Source organism: Mercurialis annua, linkage group LG1-X, assembly GCF_937616625.2.
Source record: "Mercurialis annua linkage group LG1-X, ddMerAnnu1.2, whole genome shotgun sequence".
NCBI lineage: Eukaryota > Viridiplantae > Streptophyta > Magnoliopsida > Malpighiales > Euphorbiaceae > Mercurialis > Mercurialis annua.
Window position 1 is genome coordinate 73,262,550 of NC_065570.1, and position 25,720 is coordinate 73,288,269.

General features: G+C 27.0%; 1 protein-coding gene across 2 annotated transcripts; it reads right to left on the bottom strand.

Annotated features, from left to right (window-relative positions):
* Positions 1–20,025: 20,025 nt before the first annotated feature.
* LOC126666285 (probable serine/threonine-protein kinase PBL11) lies at positions 20,026–23,327 on the bottom strand. 2 transcript variants are annotated; one of them, XM_050359303.2, is made up of 7 exons: positions 23,182–23,327; positions 23,067–23,105; positions 22,804–23,033; positions 22,338–22,473; positions 22,105–22,241; positions 21,026–21,149; positions 20,026–20,654 (listed from the first exon to the last, which is right to left on the bottom strand). In XM_050359303.2, exons 1-7 carry the CDS (start codon positions 23,243–23,245, stop codon positions 20,167–20,169), a joined length of 1,218 nt encoding a protein of 405 aa, XP_050215260.1. In that variant the 5' UTR covers positions 23,246–23,327; the 3' UTR covers positions 20,026–20,166. The 2 variants fall into 2 exon arrangements, with proteins under 2 accessions (XP_050215260.1, XP_050215259.1); XM_050359302.2 differs by having other exon boundaries at positions 23,067–23,108.
* Positions 23,328–25,720: the final 2,393 nt, after the last annotated feature.

The window sequence follows — 25,720 nt, forward strand, 5'->3', positions numbered from 1 at the left end:
TAAAAACAAATATTAATGAAATGTTTCCTTACATATTTAAATTATCTAAACTATACATTTCAATATATTTTGCAGTATCTGATTTATTAATTGTTTATATTGATATATTTCTAAGCAGATTTTAATTAAAAATTATTGAAAATTAAAAAGTTATAATAATTTTATAATACTATATATGTAGACCACTGAACCTTAATATAAAATGCCACTCTTCTAGATAACATAATGGGATGACTGCCAATATTCAAATCGCATTACCATTTTGCATTTCCTAGTTCATATGGATTTTAGTTAGATGTGATAAGCTTGGACTCATATTTTCACATTTAATTGCTATAAACAAACAACCTCACTACTTAAATTTTATTTTACGTCATCTCTCGTGTGGAATGATGTATGATGTTAGTTCGTCTTCTAACTATTTAGCAAAAAGGCATATTTAAATCCTTACACTTTTACAATCGTCGAAATTGAATTTTTATATTTTTAATTTTGTCGACATTAATACTCTCTATTACGAAAATGAAATGATCAGAGCAACTGATACAAATTTTTTATTCATACATTTAATTTTCTTAATTGGATCCTCATATTTTATTGTTATTAAAAGTCTTTTAATCAATTTTTTTTATAATATTATTTAGTACCGTTAATATTTTTCATGATAGAGAAACTTAAAGTCTATAAAATTAAAAATGTAAGAACTTGATATACACAAATTATAATGGGGAGATCTAATTTTAAAAATATAATAGTGTATGGACTAAAATATGCGTTTTGCCTAATTATTCCAAAGAATCTGTTATAATTTAAATTTATAATAAAATTTAATGGGGTAATTTTCAAAAATAGTTTCTCGACTTTGGCAATTTTTGACTATAGTCCTTAAACCTTAATTTATAACTAAATTATCTTTAAATTTTTATTTTGTATTCATTTATGATCACTAACATCACTTTAATTTTATTTTTTTGGTCAAAATTTCACGATCATGCTGTAATGCAAGAAAAATACTCGTATTGCGCATGGCAATAAAAACTATCAATCCAAATTTGACTCTAATTTAGCTGCCATGTCATTAAATTTTGAGAATAAGTTTAAGTGACACTAGAGAGTAGAGACACTGTATATATAATGGATACAAAAATTAAATTTTGAGAGATAATGGTTACAATTAAAATTTAGATATTATAATATGAGATAGACAAAAATTTAGGGACCGTCAATAAACATTGTCCAAATTAAAGGTGTAAAGACTTATAATTTGTATTATTATTTTTTTGATGAATATAATTTGTATTATTTATTTTAGGTTCACAGTCTATGAAGTATGAAAATATAATTAAAAGTCCCTTTAGTTAAAATAATTGTAATAATTGTTGTTATAATTTATTAGTTTCAGACGTGTCAACTTAAATTATGTCTGAATAATGGAAAATTTAGTTTCCTTGCTTCATTGATGTCTTTAAATTATGCTATTCAACAGTATGCATGAATTTAAATTAATTATCGTTTGATGATAAGCAATATAATTTGTATGCTGGGAGGTTGATGATTCATGCATTTAGTGAGCAATTCTTTTAATCATTTTCGAGTGTAATTGATAGAGATATAAGTTTTTTTTTTCAATTACTTATATAGTATTCAATGATTTAAAATCATTAAAAACCAACAAAAAATCAAGTTTGAGATTTTCAATCCCAACAAAATCAAGAGAACAGCTAATTGAACCAATAATTTATCAATTATACACCATAATTATATAAATATGGAATTGAATTTTTAAATAATTAGGCATGATATATTGATATTTATGGTTCTTTAATCAAGTTCAATGCACAATATTAGAATTTTAGTATAAGATACGCACATACTCTATAAAAAAAATACATATGTGCATGAAATTCATGTAAGTTAGCTAAAATTAGAATAGGGTGAGGAGTTGGGGATGTAAGAGAAGTAAATGCAGATTAGACCCACAAAACAAACCTCAAATGACTTCTTTAATTTGCTGTTAGTGTAACATCGTGGATAAATATAATATCGCAATTTTGTTAACCAACACTTAATTGAGAAGAATTTGGGGTTGTTTCCTAACCGATTGTCATTTTAAAAAAATCAATTTTATTTTTACTTTTATATTATGTTAAACTATTATTCTGTTCTCTTGAGTTGTTTGTTTGATTGTTGAGCTTAATATATCTCTTTGGTACATTTTAGCAAAAAAAAAAACTATTATTTTGTTAATATTTTGTTAGTAAATCCGTTAGTTAAAAAAATAGCGATAATTAATCGTATTAGTATTTTTAAAAGTTTTAAATAAGTGGGAAAATATTTTAAAAGAGTTTATATTATAATATGAAAAGGGGGTTTTCAAACTATCCGGAAAAAAATATTTATAAAAATATTGGACAAGAGCTCGGAATTTTTTGATGTGCTGATTTTTTTAAAAATATCAAAAAAGATAATACACCAAAAAGAAATACCAAAACATATATAAAAAACACTCAAATAACATAAAAAAAAAACATTCAAAATAAATTAAAAAATATATTCAAAATACACCTCAAAAACAAAAAAAATACCGAAAACACTTAAAAAAAACACTCTTTCATAAAAAGCAACAAAAGTTAACAATGCACACAACACGTGTTGATCATATTGTCGACAAATGTTGACAACTACATTTCCGACCAAATTTCGGCTACCGTAGAATTCTCTGGCAAGACTCTTGTGGTCCAGGTGTTTTTTGAATGCATTATTTTTGTTGATAAAATTAGAAGTGTAAAAACTTTTAAGTATAAGTATAATTTTAAAATTTTATAGTATTTTTATAAATAAATTTTAAAAAAATATACTAGTAAATAGTGTATTTTTCTCGTATAAAAATATATCGAATATACAAATTTTACGTGTAAAAGTAAAGTTTAAACAAAAAAAAACATATGTAGGAGAAAAGGATATAGTGAGTGGGAATAATGATGGTAAGTGTGATGATGACTCGGTGGACAGATGCCTCCGAAACTTAACAAAAGGTTGGTTTAACACAGCTTGCTTTTGGCCGCTTTACCTCCTTTTCTATCATTGCTGTGAGTTTGACGTTATCATACCCTAGGCCCACGCTTTGATCATGCAATGCAATTAACTAACCAATACAGATCTTTTTTATCCTTCCAATTTCATTACAAATATAAAACTAAAATAAATTCATATATTTGGTTATCCAACATATAGTTAGCGAGAATTAAAAAAAATTAACATAGTTAATTGTTAGTATTATCGCTAAACCTGCAATGTTTTTTAAAGCAGCCAAAACAACTGCCCGGCGAGGTCTGAGTCAAACATGTGACCTCGAGATGCAATGAAAGTAACATGCCCATCCTTGAAAATTAGATAACAATAGATTTATAAATTTAAAAAATGTGTCTTTGAATTTTATTAATTTTATTAATTTTTATCAAGCTAATTTTTAAAATATAGACAAAAAGATTCAATTCATCAACTATTAATAAAATAAGATTAATTATCATTAACATAAAATCATCATCAATAAAATAGTAATATAAACAAAATTATTAATATAAATTTAATACAAATAAGTTTATGTAATTATTATTAATTACATATCAATTTAACCCGGGTTACAAAAAATTTCTGATTGAGCTGTTATATTAGTTTTGTTGTGCCTCTCATGATAAAAGTCAAAATTCCACATGGAATTTTGTACCTTTAAAATGTTTAAAGTTTAGTTAAAAGGAGAAAAAAGATTATAAAATTGAAACACAAGAGTATGTGTATTGCCAACTTTGCCCTGTGTACAATCTCAACAAAGTTTGAACTTTGAAGTCCACAATTCATTGACCATCTATCTATATATTATATAATTGAGAGGACCAACGGAGCTCTCTCATTGATTCTCACCAAATAGAGAATTCTTATGAGTTCCCACTTTTATTAAACTACTTATATAAATAATTTTTTTAATTGATTATATTATAATTTTAAAAGCAAAATCTTTGCCTAATAATTCTCTAAAAAAACAAATTATAAACAGTAAATACACATGTGAATCAGTCCCACTTTTATTAAACTACTTATATAAATAATTTTTTTAATTGATTATATTATAATTTTAAAAGCAAAATCTTTGCCTAATAATTCTCTAAAAAAACAAATTATAAACAGTAAATACACATGTGAATCAGTAATTTTAACTGCTTATTTTTATTAGATTAGTTTTAAGAGTTTTGATTTATATAAACTCATTATATATACAAGCTATTTAGTTAAATGAGGTTTTAATTTTTATTAATAACCTTTTTACGGCAATAAACTACTGATATAATTTTGTACAGACTTTAAAGATATATACACTATTGATTTTTGAAAAAAAAAATTATTAATGTATATTTTTATTGTAAATATTATAGATTAAGTAAAACTATCATCATCACTTTTCTATCTAAGTGATCAAATCTGAATTGGTAGTTTCCCTCATTGCATTAATTCTTAGAGTCCATTATAGAGATTCAATAAATTAAATCTCTAAAACGAGTCTCCAAAATTAATTCAAATTTAATTTTAAAATTGTCAAACTTTTTATTTAAAATAATTTTTAAATACCTACAAAAAACTTATAAAATATTAAATTTAAGAAAATAAAGAAAGATAGATATCGCCGAAGATTTTTTTGGTGGTTTTTAATATAAAATTAATTGAAATTTTTTTTCTTTTCATTTTGCTTACCGAGTTGTTGGATTAAAAAACAAATTGATAGTAAGTAATAACAATGAAAACGGCCGCAATCTATTTGGCCAAAATCATGTATTCAAGTCGAGTAGATAAACATCATACAAAACATCATACAAATAATATTCCATATATTTGTACTGTTAAATTCATCTTTCCTTTTTAATTTAGACATATCTGTACTATATTGCATTAACGAGGAAAGTTTATCATTAAGGTTCCTTTATTTATCTTATCTTATTCATTTTTTCCATTTTCACATTAATAATTAATACAGACTTTATGATATAAAATAATAAGTACCGTAAAGTATCATACATTGAAATCTTTGATTCATCTAATTTTTTCAATTTGATTATTACTAATTCACCTAAGCAAGCGAGTGTTGAGATTGTGGTGTATGTGTGTGTGTGTGTGTATATATATATATATACCATATAATTTAATCCGCCTGAGTAAGCGAATTTAATTATGTAAGAAGAATTTTGATTCGTGCTTCTAGATATGTAAATTATATTAAAACTATAGAAACTCCAATATTATCTTTATTACAAATTTAATAATGTTCATATAGTTAAAAAAACCATCATAAAAAATTATCACTTTAGACGTTTTGTCGTTTTAATCATGCCGTTTAAAAATCGTCATTTTCATACACCAACTGTCATTTTTTTCAAATCGATACACCGAGTGAAAATCTGGTGAAAATAGTTGAGTTGAAACCAGATAGTGACATGTCAGAACGAATCGGATAGTGACACGTCATCAATTTTCACCGGATTTTAAAACGATATATCGGTTTGAAAAAACCAGTAATTAGTGTATGAAAATGACAATCTTCTAAAGGCGTGATTAAAATAACAAACCGTGTAAAGTTTGTAAATTTTTATATTATCCTAAAGACCAATTTTTTTTATAGTTTTCATGTCATTTGAATCATATGTTACAATTAATAATTTAAAAGCTTACCCTTTACGATGTAAAAGAAATTTTGTTATCAATTGCAGAGAAGATAAACTTATTTAAAAATATTAAAAATATCATTTATTTACTTTTAACATGTTATTCGAATTCTACGTTAAAAGTCAAAACAAAAACTTGCCTTTTATAATATAAAATTGGATTTTATTATTAATTATATAAATAAAAGAGAATGTTTCATCACAAGAAGAAATTGAAAAAAAATACTGAGAAATACATAATGGTTTTTGGAGAGATCGGTCCAAATATCCAATTAATATATTTTATAGAAGTGAAAAATTTAAAAATAAATAAAATATAAATATGTTATTTCATTGAAATATCATATTAAACTAATTCAGGATCAAATATACCAAAGGTAAAAAAAGTATTTTGGAGAGATCAATCCAAAAATCTAACAAAAGAAATTTAGAAGTGATTTTTTTTAAAATATAGACATTTTATTTTATAAACATATCAATTATTAGAATTAATCTAAAACAGAATAAACAAAATACAAAAAAATTAAGAATTTTTATTATACAATTTTATTAGTTTTAAAGATAATGTAAAATTTTATTTTATTTTTATATCCAATTTTATCTACAATTAGTTGTATTAATAATGTATAGAAAATAATCAATTACCATTCAAGGTAGTTAAATTCCAAATAATATTTAATATAAAATATATTTACCTAAATAAAATAAATATAAAATAAATTTTGATATAATTATTTTAATATAATAATATTATATTTATCGCGCGCAATTGCGCGGGTATTCGACTAGTATTATATAATTGAGAGGACCAACGGAGCCCTCTCATTCATTCTCACCAAATAGAGCATTTTGGTGAGTTCCCACTTTTTTAAAAACACTTATTTAAAATTAATTTTTAATTAACTATTTAACTTACACTAAACTTCTTAATCTATATAAAAACATTTTGGTGAGTTCCCACTTTTTTAAAAACACTTATTTAAAATTAATTTTTAATTAACTATTTAACTTACACTAAACTTCTTAATCTATATAAAAACTTATTTAAATTTTATTTTTAATTAACTGTTTAACTTATACTAAACATCTTAATTTATTTAAATTGTTTCTTCACTTCAATTCATATGAATGTTAATCCATCGCTGCATTTTTGTCGTTGTTTCCTCCACGATACACATATAACATCCTTCACCAATAAATTTATAAATACATATCAAACAGATTTGCATATATTCAGCTTCTGCATGAAGAACAACAAATTAAACACTAACGATGGTCCATTTATAGCCCCCAACTTCGAAGTCGGCAGATTGCAAACACTCAGGTTTTGCATTGGAAAGCAAAGAGAAGTTCATATAGAAGATAATGACAGGTCAATGAAGATGATAATACAAGTATGCATATTTCAGATGTCCATCTCTTTTTGTTGTTTAGATTACTACAGATTAAGAAAAACAAGAAGAATTGTTTGAACAAAAATATGTTGGAAACTAAGAAGCCCTCCACCTAAAAATTACATCTTCAATTATTAATGGTAAATTTTTTCTTTGAAGATTTCAGTTGTTTGTTTAAATTAGATATTGAGTACTTTTTTTTATGCTATTTTTATGCTATTATTGTATTTGCTAAACTTTTGTGAAATTGAATTTTGGTTAACTTCTTTACTAACTCATTGAAATTTTAATCACATTTATTGTTTTTGCTCTATTTTGTTTCTTTTTTTCCCATTGTTTATTTCATTGACAATGATTTAAAAACATTGTGAATATATTTAACTATATTGTGTTTTTTTGAGATATGAAAATTTATTTGTAAGAATAGCTTTATAATTTTGGTATATTGTTTTTCATGTTTATATGTGTTTTGTTTTTGTTCTATTTTGTTTCTTTTTTCCCATTGTTTTTTTAATTGACAATGATTTAAAAACATTGTGAATATATTTAACTATATTGTGTTTTTTTGAGATATGAAAATTTATTTGTAAGAATAGCTTTATAATTTTGGTATATTGTTTTTTCTGTTTATATGTGTTTTTTCTTGGATCAGTTGGTGAGCTTTGTTAATCTTCATGTCTCAAAGAAAATAAAATATAGTAGGAATTAAAATGTATGACAAGTAATAAGTAACTACAATTTTTTCACCCTTTAAATTTTAGCTTAAATGCAAATTCATACACCAACTTTGACCTAATTTGCAATTACAATATGAACTTTTTAACTTGGCAATGTCAGTAATGAACTTTGCACTTTTGGCAAATCGATACACCAATATTTTTCCGGGACATTTTTGTTGAGTTGGAATTGGAATTCCCCCGTAGGCTGACAAGTTGGAAAATAAACAGTGTTTCAATTTGCCAAAAAGTAAAAGTTGATGCCTGTTTTTGCCAAAAATTTAAAATTAGGGTTGTAATTGCAAATTACGTTAAAGTTTGTGATTTCATTTGCAAACGTGCCAAATTACGTGGCAAATACTGAAATCCATTGTGTCAGTATACGTGTTCTTTCCGGCTTCTAACTCAGTAAAATTGTCCCGGAAAATAATCGGTGTATCGATTTGCCAAAAATGCAAAGTTCATTACCGACATTGTCAAGTTTAAAAGTTTATGTTGTAATTGCAAATTAGGTCAAAGTTGGTGTATGAATTTGCATTTAATCCTAAATTTTATTGCATCATCATTTATTTTATTTTATTTAAAACTATTGTATTTATATCAATTTTATTATAGTATCTATAAACATCTAAAAATGTTGTAATTCGACTATTTTAAATATGTTATCATTAAATGGCGATTGTGTAAAACATTAACATTTGTATGAGTTGTAGAAATTGTTATACAAAACAACTCTAATAAGCAAAGTTACTGATAAAAACTTAAACTCTGTTTGGAAAATTTTAACAATCTCAATTAATTTAATTGTTATTAGTGATCAAATGTATTTTTTTACACTTAGAATTTAACAATATTATATATTTTTTATCATTAACATTACATTTAATAAAATTTATATAGTTTTACACACAATTTAAAAAATAATAATTGAACTTTATAAATGGGATAAAGAGAGTACTATTCTTGAATGTTTTTGGAATTACAAAAATGATAAAATCGAGCATGACAAATTTATAAAATAATTAACTAATGTAAATATAAATTAAATAAATTTTTATAACAGTAACCAAATAAAAATAAAATATTATGAATATTAAATATTTAAAAATAATTAATAAATCAATTATTTTACTTAGTTTTATTAGTTTATTGATTAGGGATTTATTTTTGCCATTTTTTATATAAAAGTTTTCACAGTAAAAATATTATTATTATTAGTTCCGCGCAAATGCGCGGGGTTACGACTAGTTTTAAATAATCACGACTATCCTTTTGCTCTCTACAACCCTTGCTTGCTCATCGCAGGACCTGCGGAAATTGAGTCAGATCGAATAATTAAATTAAATTAATATTTTTAAAATTAGAAATGAAAATCCTTTTTATAAATTTATAATTTCACTATATATGAGTTTAAAAATATCTTAGGTAAAGTTTATTATAAATCAAATAAATTGATGGAATGAGTTAATTTTAATGGAGAATATAGAAGCTCCTATCTACATTCTGATGTACCAAAACTGTTGATGTTTGTTCAGCAGTAACACACACATGACACAACGTGTGTGTCCATGTCATCAATTGCTATGATACTAAAAAACAGTTATCAATTTTATTTGTATAAATAGAGGTTTAGCCTTTAGTTTAAATTTGATTTTTGTAATCACAAAATACTTAATATAATTTGGTTTATTTACTCTGAATTCCAACAAATTCAAGTGACAAAAAAATCCATTTAAAATTGATAAGTCTTGAATCAATTCACACACCCTTTTTTTTGTTCATTTTCTGTAACTTTCTTTAAGTGGCGATGTTTTTTTAATTAATTTTTTTTTTAAAGTGTATATTTAAAGAAAACAGAATTTAATTCATCAACTTTTTAATTGATATTAAAAAGTGAATTAAACAGATGAATTATACAATATTATTTAAATTTAAAATATATAAATTTTTATTGGATTCATGCATGCAAGATGTGCTGCTTGGTGGTCCTTAATTTGTATACTACCGCCTGCAGTCTGATAACTTTGTAAACATCTAGAACTGGGATCTTGTGCTATGAGTAACTCTTCTTTCATTCTCATTGGGCAATTGTCCCACTAAAACTCATTTTTTTCCCTTTAAAATTGGAGCAAATTATGTTACATAATTTATATTTTAATATATTTTATTTAAAAATCAAACGATATACTACCTCTATTCTTTTTTAGTTGTCCATTTAGCAAAATATATTTGTCTCTAATTAGTTGTCTATTTAGAATTTCAATGTGATTTTAGCTATTATCTTCCAAATTTACCCATCCCTAATAAATGACTCCATGTTTTCATTTGAATAGCATTTATTAACTAATAGGGCTACAATATTATTTTTCTTTATAATTTAATACAAAAGAAGCATTATCTTGATATGTGTAATATTGACTAAATGGACAACTAAAAAAGAACGGAGGGAGTAATTTTTTATTTTTATTTCTGTCAACAATTTAGTCTCTCTGTCTATTTTTAGTATTAGTTAATTTGGTCAAAAAAATTAATCAAAAAAATTTATATTTCAACTTAGTTCTTAAACTTATTTATTTTTAACACAAAATAAATAAAAATTATAAATTTATAAAATTTAATGGTTTAATAAATATAATTTATTTAATGTTTATTTCTCTTGCTTTTTAATTTAAAAATTAAAATTCATTAGATATCTTACAACTAGAATCCCTCTTTTTTCCGATCCAGTTCCTCTACCACGATGAGATCGAGTATGGAATTCTGTTTACTCACTTTAAATTGAGTATCCGGGTTGGCTAGAGATTTCTTATAAAAAAACTAGCCCCGCTCAGTTCATAATGAGAATATTTCACTCTCTCACTACGGGCGCATTTGCCCAATTGACACATCTGAAGGAATCAATGTTGGACTTATTGGATCTTTAGCAATTCATGCCAAGATTGGTCATTGGAGGTCTTTAGAAAGCCTATTTTATATAATCTCTGAGGGATTGATGCAGTTAACTCACTAAATTTCATAATAATATAATTTTTATTTGGACATACCAAAAAATTTAAGGACTAATGTGATTTTTTTTATTTGAGCATATGACACAATTGACTAATACTAAATATGGATGATGGACTAAATTGTTTATAAAAATAAAGATAAGGGACTATATAATTTAATTTTCAAACAGAAAAGATCAAAACGTGAATTATGACATATGTAGTCTTAGAATAATTTGCTCAACTTTATCACAAGAAGGCCAAGTTGAATTTTAGAAAAAAAATCTCTCAAATCTAATATTTTCATTCGTTTTATTCTTTTAACTTCAATTTTCAATATATTTTTACCATTTCAACTTTAATTTATATAATATTTCAATTATTCTTTTATATCTTATGCAAAAGGAGAAAACTGAGACAGAAAAAAAATAACAGTATTTTTTTTTCCTAAAATCACAAATTTAATTTTATTTGTTTTTAATATGTTTATGTCGAGCTTTTAATCTTAAGTTTCCATGTGAGATTGAGAATCCTTGTAAATAGTAGTAATACAGCCTAGGATGCCTAATTACTGCTTAGAGACAAAGCATTTTGTCAATTTTAAACAATTTTTGTTAGTATTATGGGAGAATTCATCATTGTGCATTGAACGTTTGACTCTAGTGGTGGCCTCAAGTTAAAAACTGGCAGTGTGGCTGCCTTCTCTTTCATGATGCCCTTCCTAGGAACACCCCTCTTTTAACCGTGGAGTGAAATGGTAATAAACCAATAATTAACCTTGTACAATCTTTAAAATAAGATCAATTATGGTGTTTTCATAGTATGTGAAAAACAACTATAAAATATTAAATACAAAATTTACCACCAATACTTTGAAGTAAACACATAACATATTAAATAAGAATACATATATAAAATTGATGTAATTGATTTTATTTGAAAAAATTGTGAATTAATTTGTCAAAATATGTAGTATATGCTAAATTTGATTTATAAGATATATCTTACAAATTTAAAGATGAGAATAATTCTGTAATGAAAATTAAATCATCTATCTTCTTTGAATGAAATTAAAAATTAGAATCTTATGAGTAGTATAAGCATATGCTAAAGAAAAGATGATGGATGAAGAGTGCAGTAAAGCATAAAACATAAGATGAGTATTGTTGATGATGGTGTGATGATTAAGAATGAGAATGCTGTGATGAGTGCTTGACTATGAAGAGCCATGTGTATGGTATGGGGCCACCCCCACCATTGAGAAGATGATCAAGACGTGGCCCTTTCTTTTTTTAACTTAATAACAGGCCATCATATGAAACCAGCCCTCGTTTTTTCTTTTTGCTGCATCAAAAAAGTCGGTCAGTAATTGGGAGGGCGCAGCCATGTGAAACCATGCTTCTAAATATGTGCATTTTATGCTCTAATTATTTTATTTTATCATCATGTGTGTATATATCTTCACTTCATGGCCATGAAATTAATTTGATCATTCATTTTTACAAGTATGGACTTTATGCTAATCACTTTACTTGTATTGTATGCTATTTTTGCATCTACTACTGCAGTTGTTGTGATGTTTCCGAAACTCCCCCCATTTTATTTCAGCATAGCTGCCGAGTGTGCTACTTTTAAAAATTTGTTTGGAAGTACATGCTGTATATTAGGCACAATCTGACGATGCAGTCCCGTTTTAATATTGGCTAAGAATATTCCTGACTGATAATCTCCTTTGTTAGAACAGTACTGAAATTGCAAATTAATTTATTTAATGAATTAAATCACTATACATTTAGAATGACACAAGTACATTAATTATTTAACTGTGGTTAGAATAACAAAAAAAAAAAAAAAAGACAATGAATATTATAATGATATAAAAGATTGACACAATCAATTGATTAAAAAATTTAAATCTAATTATAACAAAATTATTAAGTTGTGAAAAAATTAAAAAAATTACATAAAATTGTAAGAGGTCAATTTTTTTTAAAACATCATTAGGCCATTTAAAATTAAATTGGGACTACATTTTAATGTGTCTTTTTGAATCACTGTTATTATTGAAGGCTTCAGCTATATAACAGGAATAACACTCTTATTAGTATTCTTTACAATTAATTTCCACTAGTCGAATGCCCGCGCAGTTGCGCGGAATAAATATAATATTATTATATTTGAATAATTATATTAAAATTTATTTTGTACTTAATTTATATATATATATTGATTATTTGCTGAATATCAGTAGTCAAAGAAATATAGATAAAATTTGGTACAAAATAAAATAAATATTTAAATAATCTTACAAAAGTAATAAAAATATATCATAAAATCTCTTAAACTTATTGTATTCTTGTTTAGATTAGTTCAAATAATAGATATTTAATTTTATAACATTATATAGTAAACCTTTTTGTATTTTTGAGTAGTTTGTTTTACAATTTTTTCTTGTTATTAACCTTTTGTAGAATAGAATTTGAATGACATTGTTAAAAAAATATAAATAATACTCTAAATAATTTTCAAATATGTTTGTCTTGTCTACAATTGATAGCCAAATTCAATTTTCATCATAAAAGACATGCTTTTGAATTTTGAATTGTAGCATAAATTTTGAATGGTATGTTAAAAAATACAAATAATAATTTTTTTTCTATAAGTAATCTATTAAACTTACGCTAAAAAATATGTTGGATTTTTCCATAATTTGATATAATTTGCATTTAACCTATTAAGAGAAAATCAAAATTCTTATCTCATAGTTGATTCTCTCTCAGAACTTATATAATAATATTAAAATAAATAGGAAGTATGATAGTAATTATTCATACCAAGAAAATATTTCAATGAGATAGAAACCAAAAAAATTTGCGTTCTTTGTTTATTATAAACTGTTCGATACTTTGGTAGTAAGAAAAACCCACAAAAATATGAATACAACAATATGAGTGGTAATTAATCCTTCATGTCGCCAATCCATCCTAATATAAGTGGTAAAATATATTTCATATGAAGAAAACAGTATTAGTTAAAATCACACTACTAAAAAACAGCCATTTAGCGACGGATTTTTCCGTCGCTAAATGGCTAAATTCCGTCGCTAAACTCGTTTAGCGACGGATTAGCGACGGACAACGTCCGTCGCTAAATATCTGGTCGCCAATTTTGCAGCGACCGAATACTTTTTTTTTTGCGACGGATTTAAAAAAATTTGCGACGGATTTTGCGACGGATTTAAATCCGTCGCAAATTTTTAAAAATAAAAAAAAAATTATTTTTTAATTAAAATCGTAAAATGAAATATTATTTAAACGGTCAACCCCCGTCACACACCCACTGGCTATACAACACACACCCGCACTGACCCGCAAATATCGCAAATTTTCCAACTTCCCAGTAGGTCACCCATCCTTCACATTACTCCCATACACTCCTCTTTAACTTTGTAGTTCCCCCGCGCGTGACTCCAACTTATCCAGCTCAGATTCTTGTTTTATATCTATGTATATTATATTTAAATATAACAAAAAGGTACTCCCGCAATTTACTCCCATATTATATAAAATAATTATTTTTTCATACTAATTATTTTTAAATAAAATAAATTATTTTTTAATAATTATTTTAAATAAAAACAACAAATTATTACTATTACACTTTACTCCCACATTCTAATATAATAATTTTGTTATAAATAATTATTTTATTAATAAATAATTATAATAAATAATTAATTATTTTTAAATAAATAATTATAATAAATAAATAATTATTTTTAAATAAATAATGATTTTATTAATAAATAATTACAATAAATAATTTTTTAATAAATTGTTTTATAATTAATATTGTTTTTATTAATAAATATTTGTTTTAATAAATATATTTTTTAATTATAATTTTTTAATAAAAATAATACTTTTAGCGACGGATTTAGTAATCCGTCGCTAAAAGTAAGCATTTAGCGACGGACGTGGTATTCCGTCGCTAAATGTATTACTTTTAGCGACGGATTACAAAATCCGTCGCTAAAAGTGAAAAACAAATTGGCGGGATTCATCCCGCCACTTTTAGCGACGGAATTTCCGTCGCTAAAAGTGGCGGGATTCATCCCGCCAATTTTCTTTAGGATTTAGCGACGGATTTTGAATCCGTCGCTAAATCCGTCGCAAATTTTGATTTTAGCGACGGATTTCAAATCCGTCGCTAAAATCCGTCGCAAATCGACTGTTTTCTAGTAGTGTCACTCTTTTTCTTAACCCTTATAGTATATACTTATATTAATGAATCTATTTAACTATATTTTGGATTTGTTTAGATTTGAGAAATGAATCTATTTATAGTCTTATAGTACGATTCGGTTTGGTGTGCAAACCCCGATAACCGAACTAAACCACCCTTACTAAATTAGAAACAAATAAAGAAATGGCCTTCCACAAACAATAAATATAAAAACTAAGAACTAACTCTAATAAGGAGTATATGAATTTATAACCCTAAAAAATCGGAACTCTAATGACCACCTTCTTCGAAATAATGTTTCTTCAAAAGTTTAGCAAATAAATAATTATTAAACCTACCAAAAACAGTTCCTACACAATCATCATCTAATTCTGAAACAACCTTGCAGCAATCCGGTCCAAGATTTAGTTTATGCGTAATAAAAGAATCCAAGATCTGGGGATAACACCCTCGTTCAACATGAACTTCTTTTAAGCACTTCAAAATTGGAGATGGAAACGGCTTGGCACACATAATTAACATAAACATGAAATCACGAAACAAATAGCAACATTAATTAAGCATTATATGATAATCTATACAATATTTGACAAAAAAATTATACAACAGTTTATCACACTTTGTCAAATCCTTCAAAGATGTACCAACGCATCAATAAACCCGTAGATAATTAAAATATTTTTTATTTTCCGGCTGGTAATTGGACGATTTTACAAAAAGGTGAAGCTCAATTTCTCTACAAAGAAAAGAAATCAAGTCTCCAACACTCACGAAACTGGAATTTGGTATTTGAAGAGAGAAATGATTCAAATAAAAGACACCTGAATATATTTAATTAAAACAATTAACGTTTAAATACAAAAGAGATTAGAAGAGAATTGCAGGTTACAAACAAAATTCAGAGGCTTTATGTGATTCTGCTCATGTTGGAAATATAAATCATCAATAGCTCACAATTTATTTCCTTGTCGATTTTTTGAAGCTATGAATGCATAATAACAAATAAATTTTTGATACACGGGAATCTAACATAAAAAAAGTTTTTGATAGGTTACATGTTTGCAGAAAATTGATGTGAGGTCTCTTAAGTTATCTTAATTTCTCATTAATTGGTTGATCTAAATTAAATATTATTAATTTAGTTAAAATGGGTGTTTTAAAAAAAGTGGGAACTAATAAGACCGGCATCAAAGAATATGGGTGAGAATTAATGAGAAGTCTTCTTTGATTGAAAATTAATGAGAAGCCTTCTTTGGTTGAAATTGAATGAGAAAGTTTCGTTGGTCCTCTCAATTATATAAGTACATAAGTATATAGATATATATATATATATATAGATAGATAGATTAAATACTTCATGTAGTGTATTTTCACAGACTACGTACCTTGGTGTTAATAATGTTTTACCGTCAAGGCTCTATTATAGGGATAGTGCTATAATAAATCATTCACACAGTAATAAATCATCAATGTCTAAGAACTGTGAAAAGATTGGTTGATTATAAGAACTGCAATTTGATTATAAGAATTATTTCTATTTATTAAAATAGGTGAATTTTACTGTCAAGGCTCTAATGATTTATTACTTTATGAATGAATTCTAGCACTATCCCTGTAAAAGGCTCTAATATTAACCGAACTAACCAATCTTTTTTACAGTTCTTATAATCAAACTGCAATATAAAAATATCATTCTAATTGAATGAAATATAGGGAAAGTCCTCCAGTGGTTTAATTTTGTTTATTTTCACATAGCATTCCGATGCACCCAGCATATTCTTCTTCTTTAGCTTTATTTCCCTTACAACTTTCACGTTGAGAATTCCTACAGGCCTCCTCAAGGCTCTAATTTAGTTAGAATTCATTCACACAGTAACAATAAGTATTAATTTAAGAAGATTAATATGAAAATATCATTATAATTGAAAGATGGAGAAAAATATACCTTTTGAAATTTAATGTAGATGAATATGGAAGAGCTAATTTTTAGTACGTAGGATTATGTAAATTTAATTAGTAAATTAAAAAAAAAAAGAGTAAATAAGTGTTTTGAAAAAGGTGGTAACTAACAATAAGTAATTTAAAATAATTATAAAATTTAATTAAAATAAGTATTTTGAAAAAGGTGGGAACCAACAGGAATGCTCTATTTGGTGAGAATGAATGAGACAGCTCCGTTGGTCCTCTCAATTATATAATACTAGTCGTAAGCCCGTGCATTTGCACGGAATCTAATTAATAATAATAATTTAAAAATAAATTCATATAAATAATGACTTAAATGTAATATCTTATAGTTTATAAAACAATAAATAATTACTTTATTCAATTTAAAAAATTAATAAGAATTACTTAATATTAAAAAATAGAAAATTAAAATAAATATTTTACTTAAATTTAGTATTTATAAAAATATTTGTTTGGTATAAATATTTATTTCAAGATGTAGACTAATGAGAATTATATAATAATAATAAATTTTAAAAATTAAATAAGCGTTTTATCAATGTAATTCTCGTAGTTACCTGAATAATGCTGCGATAGAAGTCCCTTTTGTATGTATGAACATGGATAAACAATCCTGGGTAGAACAATATATATATTCCAATAAGACCACTCTGATGATTTTTCCATTAATACAACAATATATATGCACTGAGTTATGGGAGAGGAACTATTATAGAGGGCAAAGCAAATAATAAATACTCCCTCCGTTCTTTTTTAGTTGTCCATTTAGCCAAATAAATTTGTCTATATTTAGTTGTCCATTTAGAATTTTAAGATAACATTAGCTATTATCTTCCAAATTTAACCCTCCCTAATAAATGACTCTATAACTCAATTTACAAAGCATTTATTATATAGTAGGGTTATATAAGTATTTACTCCTATTATTTAAGACAAAAATCCCACTATCTTAATATGTGCAATTTTGGCTAAATGGACAACTAAAAAAGAACGGAGGTAGTACATATTTTCCACAACTAAAGATATTTAAATCCTTAATAAGACACTCTTATACACCTAGATGAATACATATTTCACGAATGTCATATCTGAGCTAATTTCTAATTTATGGTTCCAATTATTCACATGAGTTTATGAGTAACAGAAAGAAATATATAGATGGGTGCAACTTTAGCTTGGCTAGCTAAATATTATTTAGTTAAATAATGGATTTTACAGAATTTGAGCTTTCTGCTTGAAGATGAAATGAATTGGAGATCTCGAATTTTTCAAAGTTAGCGGTAGGGTTAGTGATGATGGTTTACACGTCATTTAAATTTTACACCTTAGAGTTTTACATTAGAAAGTTAATGTAAATTAAATGTGATTTATAAAATTAAAATAATACAAGTGTTTTAAAAAGAATGGGAACTAATGAGAATGCTCTATTTGGTGAGAATCAATGAGAGTGCTCTATTTTGTAGAAATCAATGAGAGGCCTCCGTTGATCCTCTCAATTATATAAGTATATAGATATAAATCTTTAGAGACGAATGTGGTTGAGTGATAATAACAATGAGACCACAACTCAGAAATGGATTTTCTGTCTTGTTCATCAACTAATACAACAAAGACGCGCTAATTAACACGAAGAGACGAAGCAAAACCATATTGTGCACGCAAGAAACGTTGACATTATTGTGCAGCAGGGCCACCAGGCTTTATATATGGTAATGGGTCTTCAATTTATGAGATAACAAAATAGCGACAAATATAACGGTTATTTGCTTCTGAAATGTAAGAATATAGACAACCAAGCCGATGTCACTAATCATTTATTAACTGACGCGTGCCTATTTAAGCACGTAAAACAATTAGACGTTCGCTAATTAGCCTGAGCCAAAAATTAAGCATGCAATGCTGTTGCGTGCAGCAGAAGCAACACGCACATATATGTGGGCCGTTGCATTATTGTTGATAATGATAAATGTGACATATATATATAGAGAATTAGAGCTCACATTCTTATATTGTACTTGAAACTCTGCGACTCAACAGTCAACACTTTGTCATCAACTTTTGGAATCATCGTCTTTTTTTAAGCAACTCCTTTTTCTTAGTTCACAACTTCACATTACGTTTTTTATCTTTTAAAAAAATAAAAAAAATCCTTTTCAAGTATACAATTATGGGCAGTTGAAGTCAGGTTTGAGTTGCATAATTGTATTAGGACCAAGCCATAACTTTAGCTCTGCAAACAAAAACAGGACCTATAATTAGGTTTCACTCTTCTTCATCACATCTACCCATCTCTCTATTGCATACTTCACGCCCCATTTTAATTTTAATTTAATAGAAATGGCCGGAATTTTTATGCATCCAAATAATAACATCGGTTGGAATTTATAGATTTATACTAAAATAAGAAAATAAATTATTTTATTGCATAATTAACGTCCCTGGAAGAATGTAATTATGTTAGGAATAATTTGGTATAATATTAAAAATAGAAATACAAATTAAAATGCCAAGTATGATATAGAGATGTGAATACAAAAATTAAATAAAACTGATCTCTATAGAAAGAATTAAAATAGATGATACCTATTAGAAAAAACGGTCATTTACGCAGTTAAGATTTAGCTCCAGGATCAATTAAGCCCTCAACGTCCGATAAGGTTCAAATATGATCCTAACGTCTTAAAAGATGAGCAATTAGACCCTCAATTTTGAAAACCAAGCCCCTAACATCTCATTTATGCATTAAAATTGAGGGTCTAGTTGTTCATTTTATAAAACGTTGAAGGCATATTTGAATCTTTCTGGACGTTGAGGGCTTACTTGATTCATGAAGACAATTTTTGGGGCATAAATGACCCTTTGCTCTTCCTATTAATGCTTATTTCCACAATTCATGTAATTTATTCTAACTAAATATACATAATTTCCATCCTCACTTTTTTTTCTAGAATGTAAATTAAACAAACTCTCAAAAGACCACCAAGAAAGAAAATTTTAATGAAAATAACATCCAACAATCTCTTAGTTTTTCCTTTTATATATAGGAACTTTTGTTAAATAGTATCAAAAACAGTTACAACAGCTAGAACGAAACATCTAAGTAAGAACATATGTAACATTATATTCAGACCGGCTGACAGGCATTTTAGACCGATCTAGCGGTAGGCGGATGAGCTCGAGCTCGAGCTCCATTCTTATGGTGACCACCATACTTAGAATTAAAAGGAGATCTATTTTGCTGATAATTGTTGTGAGGTTGAGAGGCAGAGTGGTGGTGTTCTTTGTGCTTCTTAATCTCTTTTTTGGTCTTAGCTTTGGTATCTTTAGGCAATTCCTTAATATTTTGTAATGTTTCCAATACTTGATCCATAGAAGGCCTATTTTTTGGATCATGATCAAGACATTTCATTATAATCTCAGCTGCTTGCATTACACCTTTTATCGAGTACTCATCTTCAAGATTTGGGTCCATTATCCTTTTCATCTTTTTTTTACTAGGAAGATTTGGTCTAGCCCAATCTACCAGATTGTGCTCCCCACTGGGCCTATTCGTATCATATGCTCTTAGGCCCGTTAGCATTTCTAATAGCACAACTCCAAATCCATAAACATCACTTTTCACATATAAATGACCTGCAAAATGTTACCATTTTCTTCATTTATAATGTACAGATTAGGGAATGAGCTGCCAGTGAAGCCTAACTCAAATGATTAAGGCTTTTTGAGTGTATTTTCGAAGTTTTGGTTTCAAACATCAATAGGACTAGTGGTTTAAATTCAATTTTTAAAAAATTAACATTTTTTTTTTGCCAAAAATAGACCTACTCTACTTATTAGTAGCCCACTGGCTGCTGAGGCCTGGGTCGAACCCAAAATCTCAGAAGGATGTCTTAAGAGCTTTGCCAACCAGGCCAAAGCTCCCAGACACATTAAATATTAACGTAAACGTAATTAAATTTTACATATTTCAAATGAAAAATTAGGGAATGAATTATGAAAAATACCAGTGGCTATATATTCAGGTGCTGTATATCCATATGTGCCCATAATTCTTGTTGTGACATGAGAGTCGCCATTTATTGGGCCCAATTTGGCCAACCCAAAGTCTGAAAGTTTAGCATTATAGTCCTGAAATATCAAGTTCGAATTTAGTTTATTTTTATAGGTTAATCATGGAACTATCCAAAATAACCATTTAATTTTTAAAAAAATATGCTCTAAAATTAGAAATTTTATCTTTATCTAAAAAACCAAAAATAATTTTACTATCTACACCTTTATTTTTTATCTTATAAAAAATATGATGTCGATATAGTTCATATACAATTTTAATACGTAGCGGATAAAACAACAAAATTTAGGTGTTGAGTGAAAAATATTTGAAATGCCAAGGGATTTAAAAGTATATTCACTATAAGAAATATTAGAATTAGTGCTAGAATTGTTATTATTAGGCTTATCTCCTTAAAAACCCCCCACCTTTTAGCCCCAATTCGTTTGCACCCTCACGTTGTAAAACCACCAAATATACCCAAATTACGACCTTTTACTTTCAATTGCACCCTCAGCCATCAAATTGACCTCTTTTCACTTGAAAAATGTTCAAATTAATACTTTAAATTTTAACATATATTCTAAATAGGCCTTAATGTTATATTTAAAACGAGAATAAAACTATTTTTTTGAACATTTTTCAAGTGAAAAAAGGTCAATTTGATGTTTGAGGGTGCAATTGAAAGTGAAAGGTCGTAATTTGGGTATATTTGGTGGTTTTACAACGTGAGGGTGCAAACGAATTGGGGCTAAAAGGTGGGGGTTTTTTAAGGGGATAACCCTTATTATTATATATAGTAACTTTCAAAAATTATGGCATGTTGCTGTTAATAAAATGTTGTCTTAAATAATTGGCAATAAAATTTGATGTAAAATGTTGCTTATAACTAACTAGTGGCAACAGTTTTTAAAATTATTGCTATAAAATATATTTTTGCTGCAAAATTATTGTTGCCAAATAGAGTATTTCTTGTAGTGATTTTTAAAAGAATTGGGTGGTTTTAAAGAAAGGGATAGAAGGAAGTTTTACCCCATCCAGTAAAATGTTAGATGACTTGAAGTCCCTATAGATAACACTCTTTTCTGATGTGTGCAAGAAAGCAAGACCTTTAGCTGCTCCAATTGCTATTTTAAGTCTAATATCCCATGAAAGTGGCTCTGCCCCCTCTGTAATCATTATCAACAGCGTAATTTAGGAAATTATTTTGTTTATGAACATTCAAAATTAATTTATTAACTAGTTAAAACAGTCTGACATCTTACTTCTGAAGAGGTGTTTTTCTAAGCTTCCCTTTTGCATGCATTCATACACAAGAAGAAATTGTTTCTCTTCCCAACAGTACCCCAACAGCTTCACAAGATTTGGATGTGAAAACTTCCCTAGGAATTTCACTTCAGACTACAATTACAAAACAAATTCAACACTAAATTAAGTAAGACTTAAATAAATCTATTAATCAAGATTTTCATGGTGATTAAATATCTTGAGATAATAATCGGTCATAGGTGTCATCTGTATAATATAAAAATAATTGCTAAAATCTCCTACATTTAAGTTATAATTACTAGTTTATACATTTATTTTCAAAAAGTAAAGTATCTACATTATTTTCTTCTCTATCAAATGTTGACGTTGAAGGATTTCAATGATAAAAATAAAGTTTAATTTAACACCTCAACTTATTTTTAGTACAAATTAATCAAGGAAAGAAGTTTTGAGCATATTTACCTGCCATTCTTCTAGACCCTGAGCACTATCAGTGTTTGACTTTTTGACGGCGACTGCCATACCGACGCCAACTTTGGTGGGAGCATAAGTTTGCTCATCAATCCAGCCTCTAAAAACTCTTCCAAATCCACCTTCTCCTAAAATAGTATCCGGTCTGAAGTTTCTGGTTGCACTTTTCAACTCCTCTAATGTGAACATCTTCAGTTTAGGGTTTCCGGCCGGAGGAGGATCATTCCTCCTACTTTCACTTTCATATCCACCAACAGCCGCCGCTTTTCCTGCGGCCTTACCACCGCCGGATGCTTCTATGAAACAAACAGAAATTAATATATTCCATTTCAAATAAAAAGTTTCAGAGCCATAAATGAAAATATGTACCTGAATTTATGGTTGTGGATGAGCTATGATGATTGCTGACCGGAGTTCCGAAACAAGTTCCCATAGTTTCAATTGAAATTGTATAATAAATTAATAAATATTTAGAGATATTTTTATAGGAAACAACCAAGAAACAAACATACCTTTCGAATTGTAGTAGTATTTAAATAGCGAGACTTTCTTGCTCTTTGCTGCCCCGTTTCCACGCTAGTAATTAAGTACTCCCTCCGTCCCGTTTAAGAAGTCTCATATTCTATTTTGGGATGTCCCATTTAAAAAGTCCCATTACTATTTTTAGAATATTTTTCCATTGAATACCCTATTTTACCCTTATTTTAGTTATCTTAAAAGAGTTTTATGGAAAATTATACTATCATTAATAGGGGCAAAACATGAAAAAACATGAAAAGACAAGAATAATTAATGTTTTCTTAATCTGTGTGTAAAGTCAAATGGGACTTATAAAGTGGGACGGAGGGAGTAATTTTTTTCTTAATCTGTTCTTTTTTTATCATGAAAACTTTTCTTTAGCCATATTAAAATTAGAAATGCATTTAAAAATCTAAACCGTTCCCGCTGACCTGACATGTGACATAGAACGGAATGTTTGAGCAATAATGTGCAAACATTGTTCTCGGATTACCATATAAATTCAGATTTTTTTAACTATTTAATTAGAATAATATAATCAAATCCCCTCTAATGAAGAAATGAATTATGACAAAGAGTAATGTAAATAATTTAATTGATATAGTACATTGACAACTAATTAATTCTTGATCACAAAATGATAAAAATATCTACATTGTTTATGCCTTTATATTTTTGTATCTTTTGTGAAAATTAGTTAAATTAATAGAACTAGATAGTATTACTTTAAAAATATATACATATATATTTTTGAAAGCACAAAGTCAAATGGAGCAGTAGCTTCGACCAGTTTTCATATCTAGAAATTGAGTGAAGTTAGACTGTCCATATAATATAACCACATTACTTGGAATCTTAATTTCTTATCTCCTAAGTTATAATTTATACATTTATTTAGACTGTCCATATAATATAACCACATTACTTGGTATCTTAATTTCTAATCTCCTAAGTTATAATTTATACATTTATTCCCTAGTTTTAGAGCTATACTCATTTTCACAGTTCAGGTAAATTTAGGTGACTGATGAATACAATCGTTTGTTATAACATGACATTAAGCTAATTAAATTAATAATAATTTCTTTTTTATAATAAAATTAGCTCGCTTGACTTAGCACTTTACCAATTAAATTGAAATATAGGAATAATGCATGTCAACCTCATGACTTGAACTGTATGCATTTGACACCCAAAAATAAATCAATGATCAGAACGAAGAAGAATTCTTCTAATCATGCCATTAATTTTATCTAAAATAATTATACTCGGTCTTGAAGGACCTAGTCCTATAATTCCTATTAACTTGTGTCAAACCATATTATAAATTAGCAGGATTAGTCAACAATGATAAAAAGATTAAGCTAAATTTGCATCAAAAACTACAAATCTACTATTATTACACTCTAATTAAAATATTATAATTGTACGACTATAATTCAGTAAATAGATCTAGTGGATTGACTTTGCAAAGAAATCAAATCAAATTAAAACTATATAGTATCATGTGGAAAATTTCTTCATTTTGTTCTTCTAGAAATGCTGGCAGTCAGGTTATCTTTATATGACGTATAAAATTCTTAAACACCTCCAATTACTTAGTCCACCTGCCGGCCAAACAAAAGAAAATAGCTGTCCATATAGATTAATTTGTTTTAAAGTGGATAATAATAATAAAAAGCAAATTTGACCACAATTAAGACATATTGGAATATAATGGCCATAAAAGAAACAGTACATTATATTCTGTCCAGAAAAGATAATTTTAAATTCAATTTTTTAGGGTGAAAAGAAAATTTAAAATAGTTATTTGTCATAAAATTCATCCAGTTTGGGGTCAAATAATTTCTAGCTTTGTGCTGCGGACTCAGTCTATAAGGCTTTGCTCAAGAAGAGTTTCGGACTGAACATCCATCGATTCAGTTTGGAATTTGCCGAAACTAACCAACTAAAATTTGTAAATTTTTTAGATTGAACCAGACCAAATTTTAAATTCAGACTACACCAAACAACTGAAAAGTTTGTTTCTGTATCAAAAGAAATATTATTTTTTAATTTTTTTCTCTTAAAATTAATTTAAATGTTAAATATTTAGTGTTTAATATATTTTTACATATGTTTATTTGTATATTTATATGTTGTATAAAATTTATCAACTTGTATATCAATTATAATAAAGGAATAAAGACCATATATATATAATATTTTTTTTTGTTTTTCGGTTTTTAAAATGTCCATACCGATCACCAAGCTTTTACTTATTTGTAAACCGAACCAGACCGTATTTATCAAATAACAGAACCATAGTTGCAATTTTGGTTTGGTACAATTCGGTTCAATTTTATGGTTAGTTCGGTTTTTGCACACACCTATATACTGTTGTTTTTAA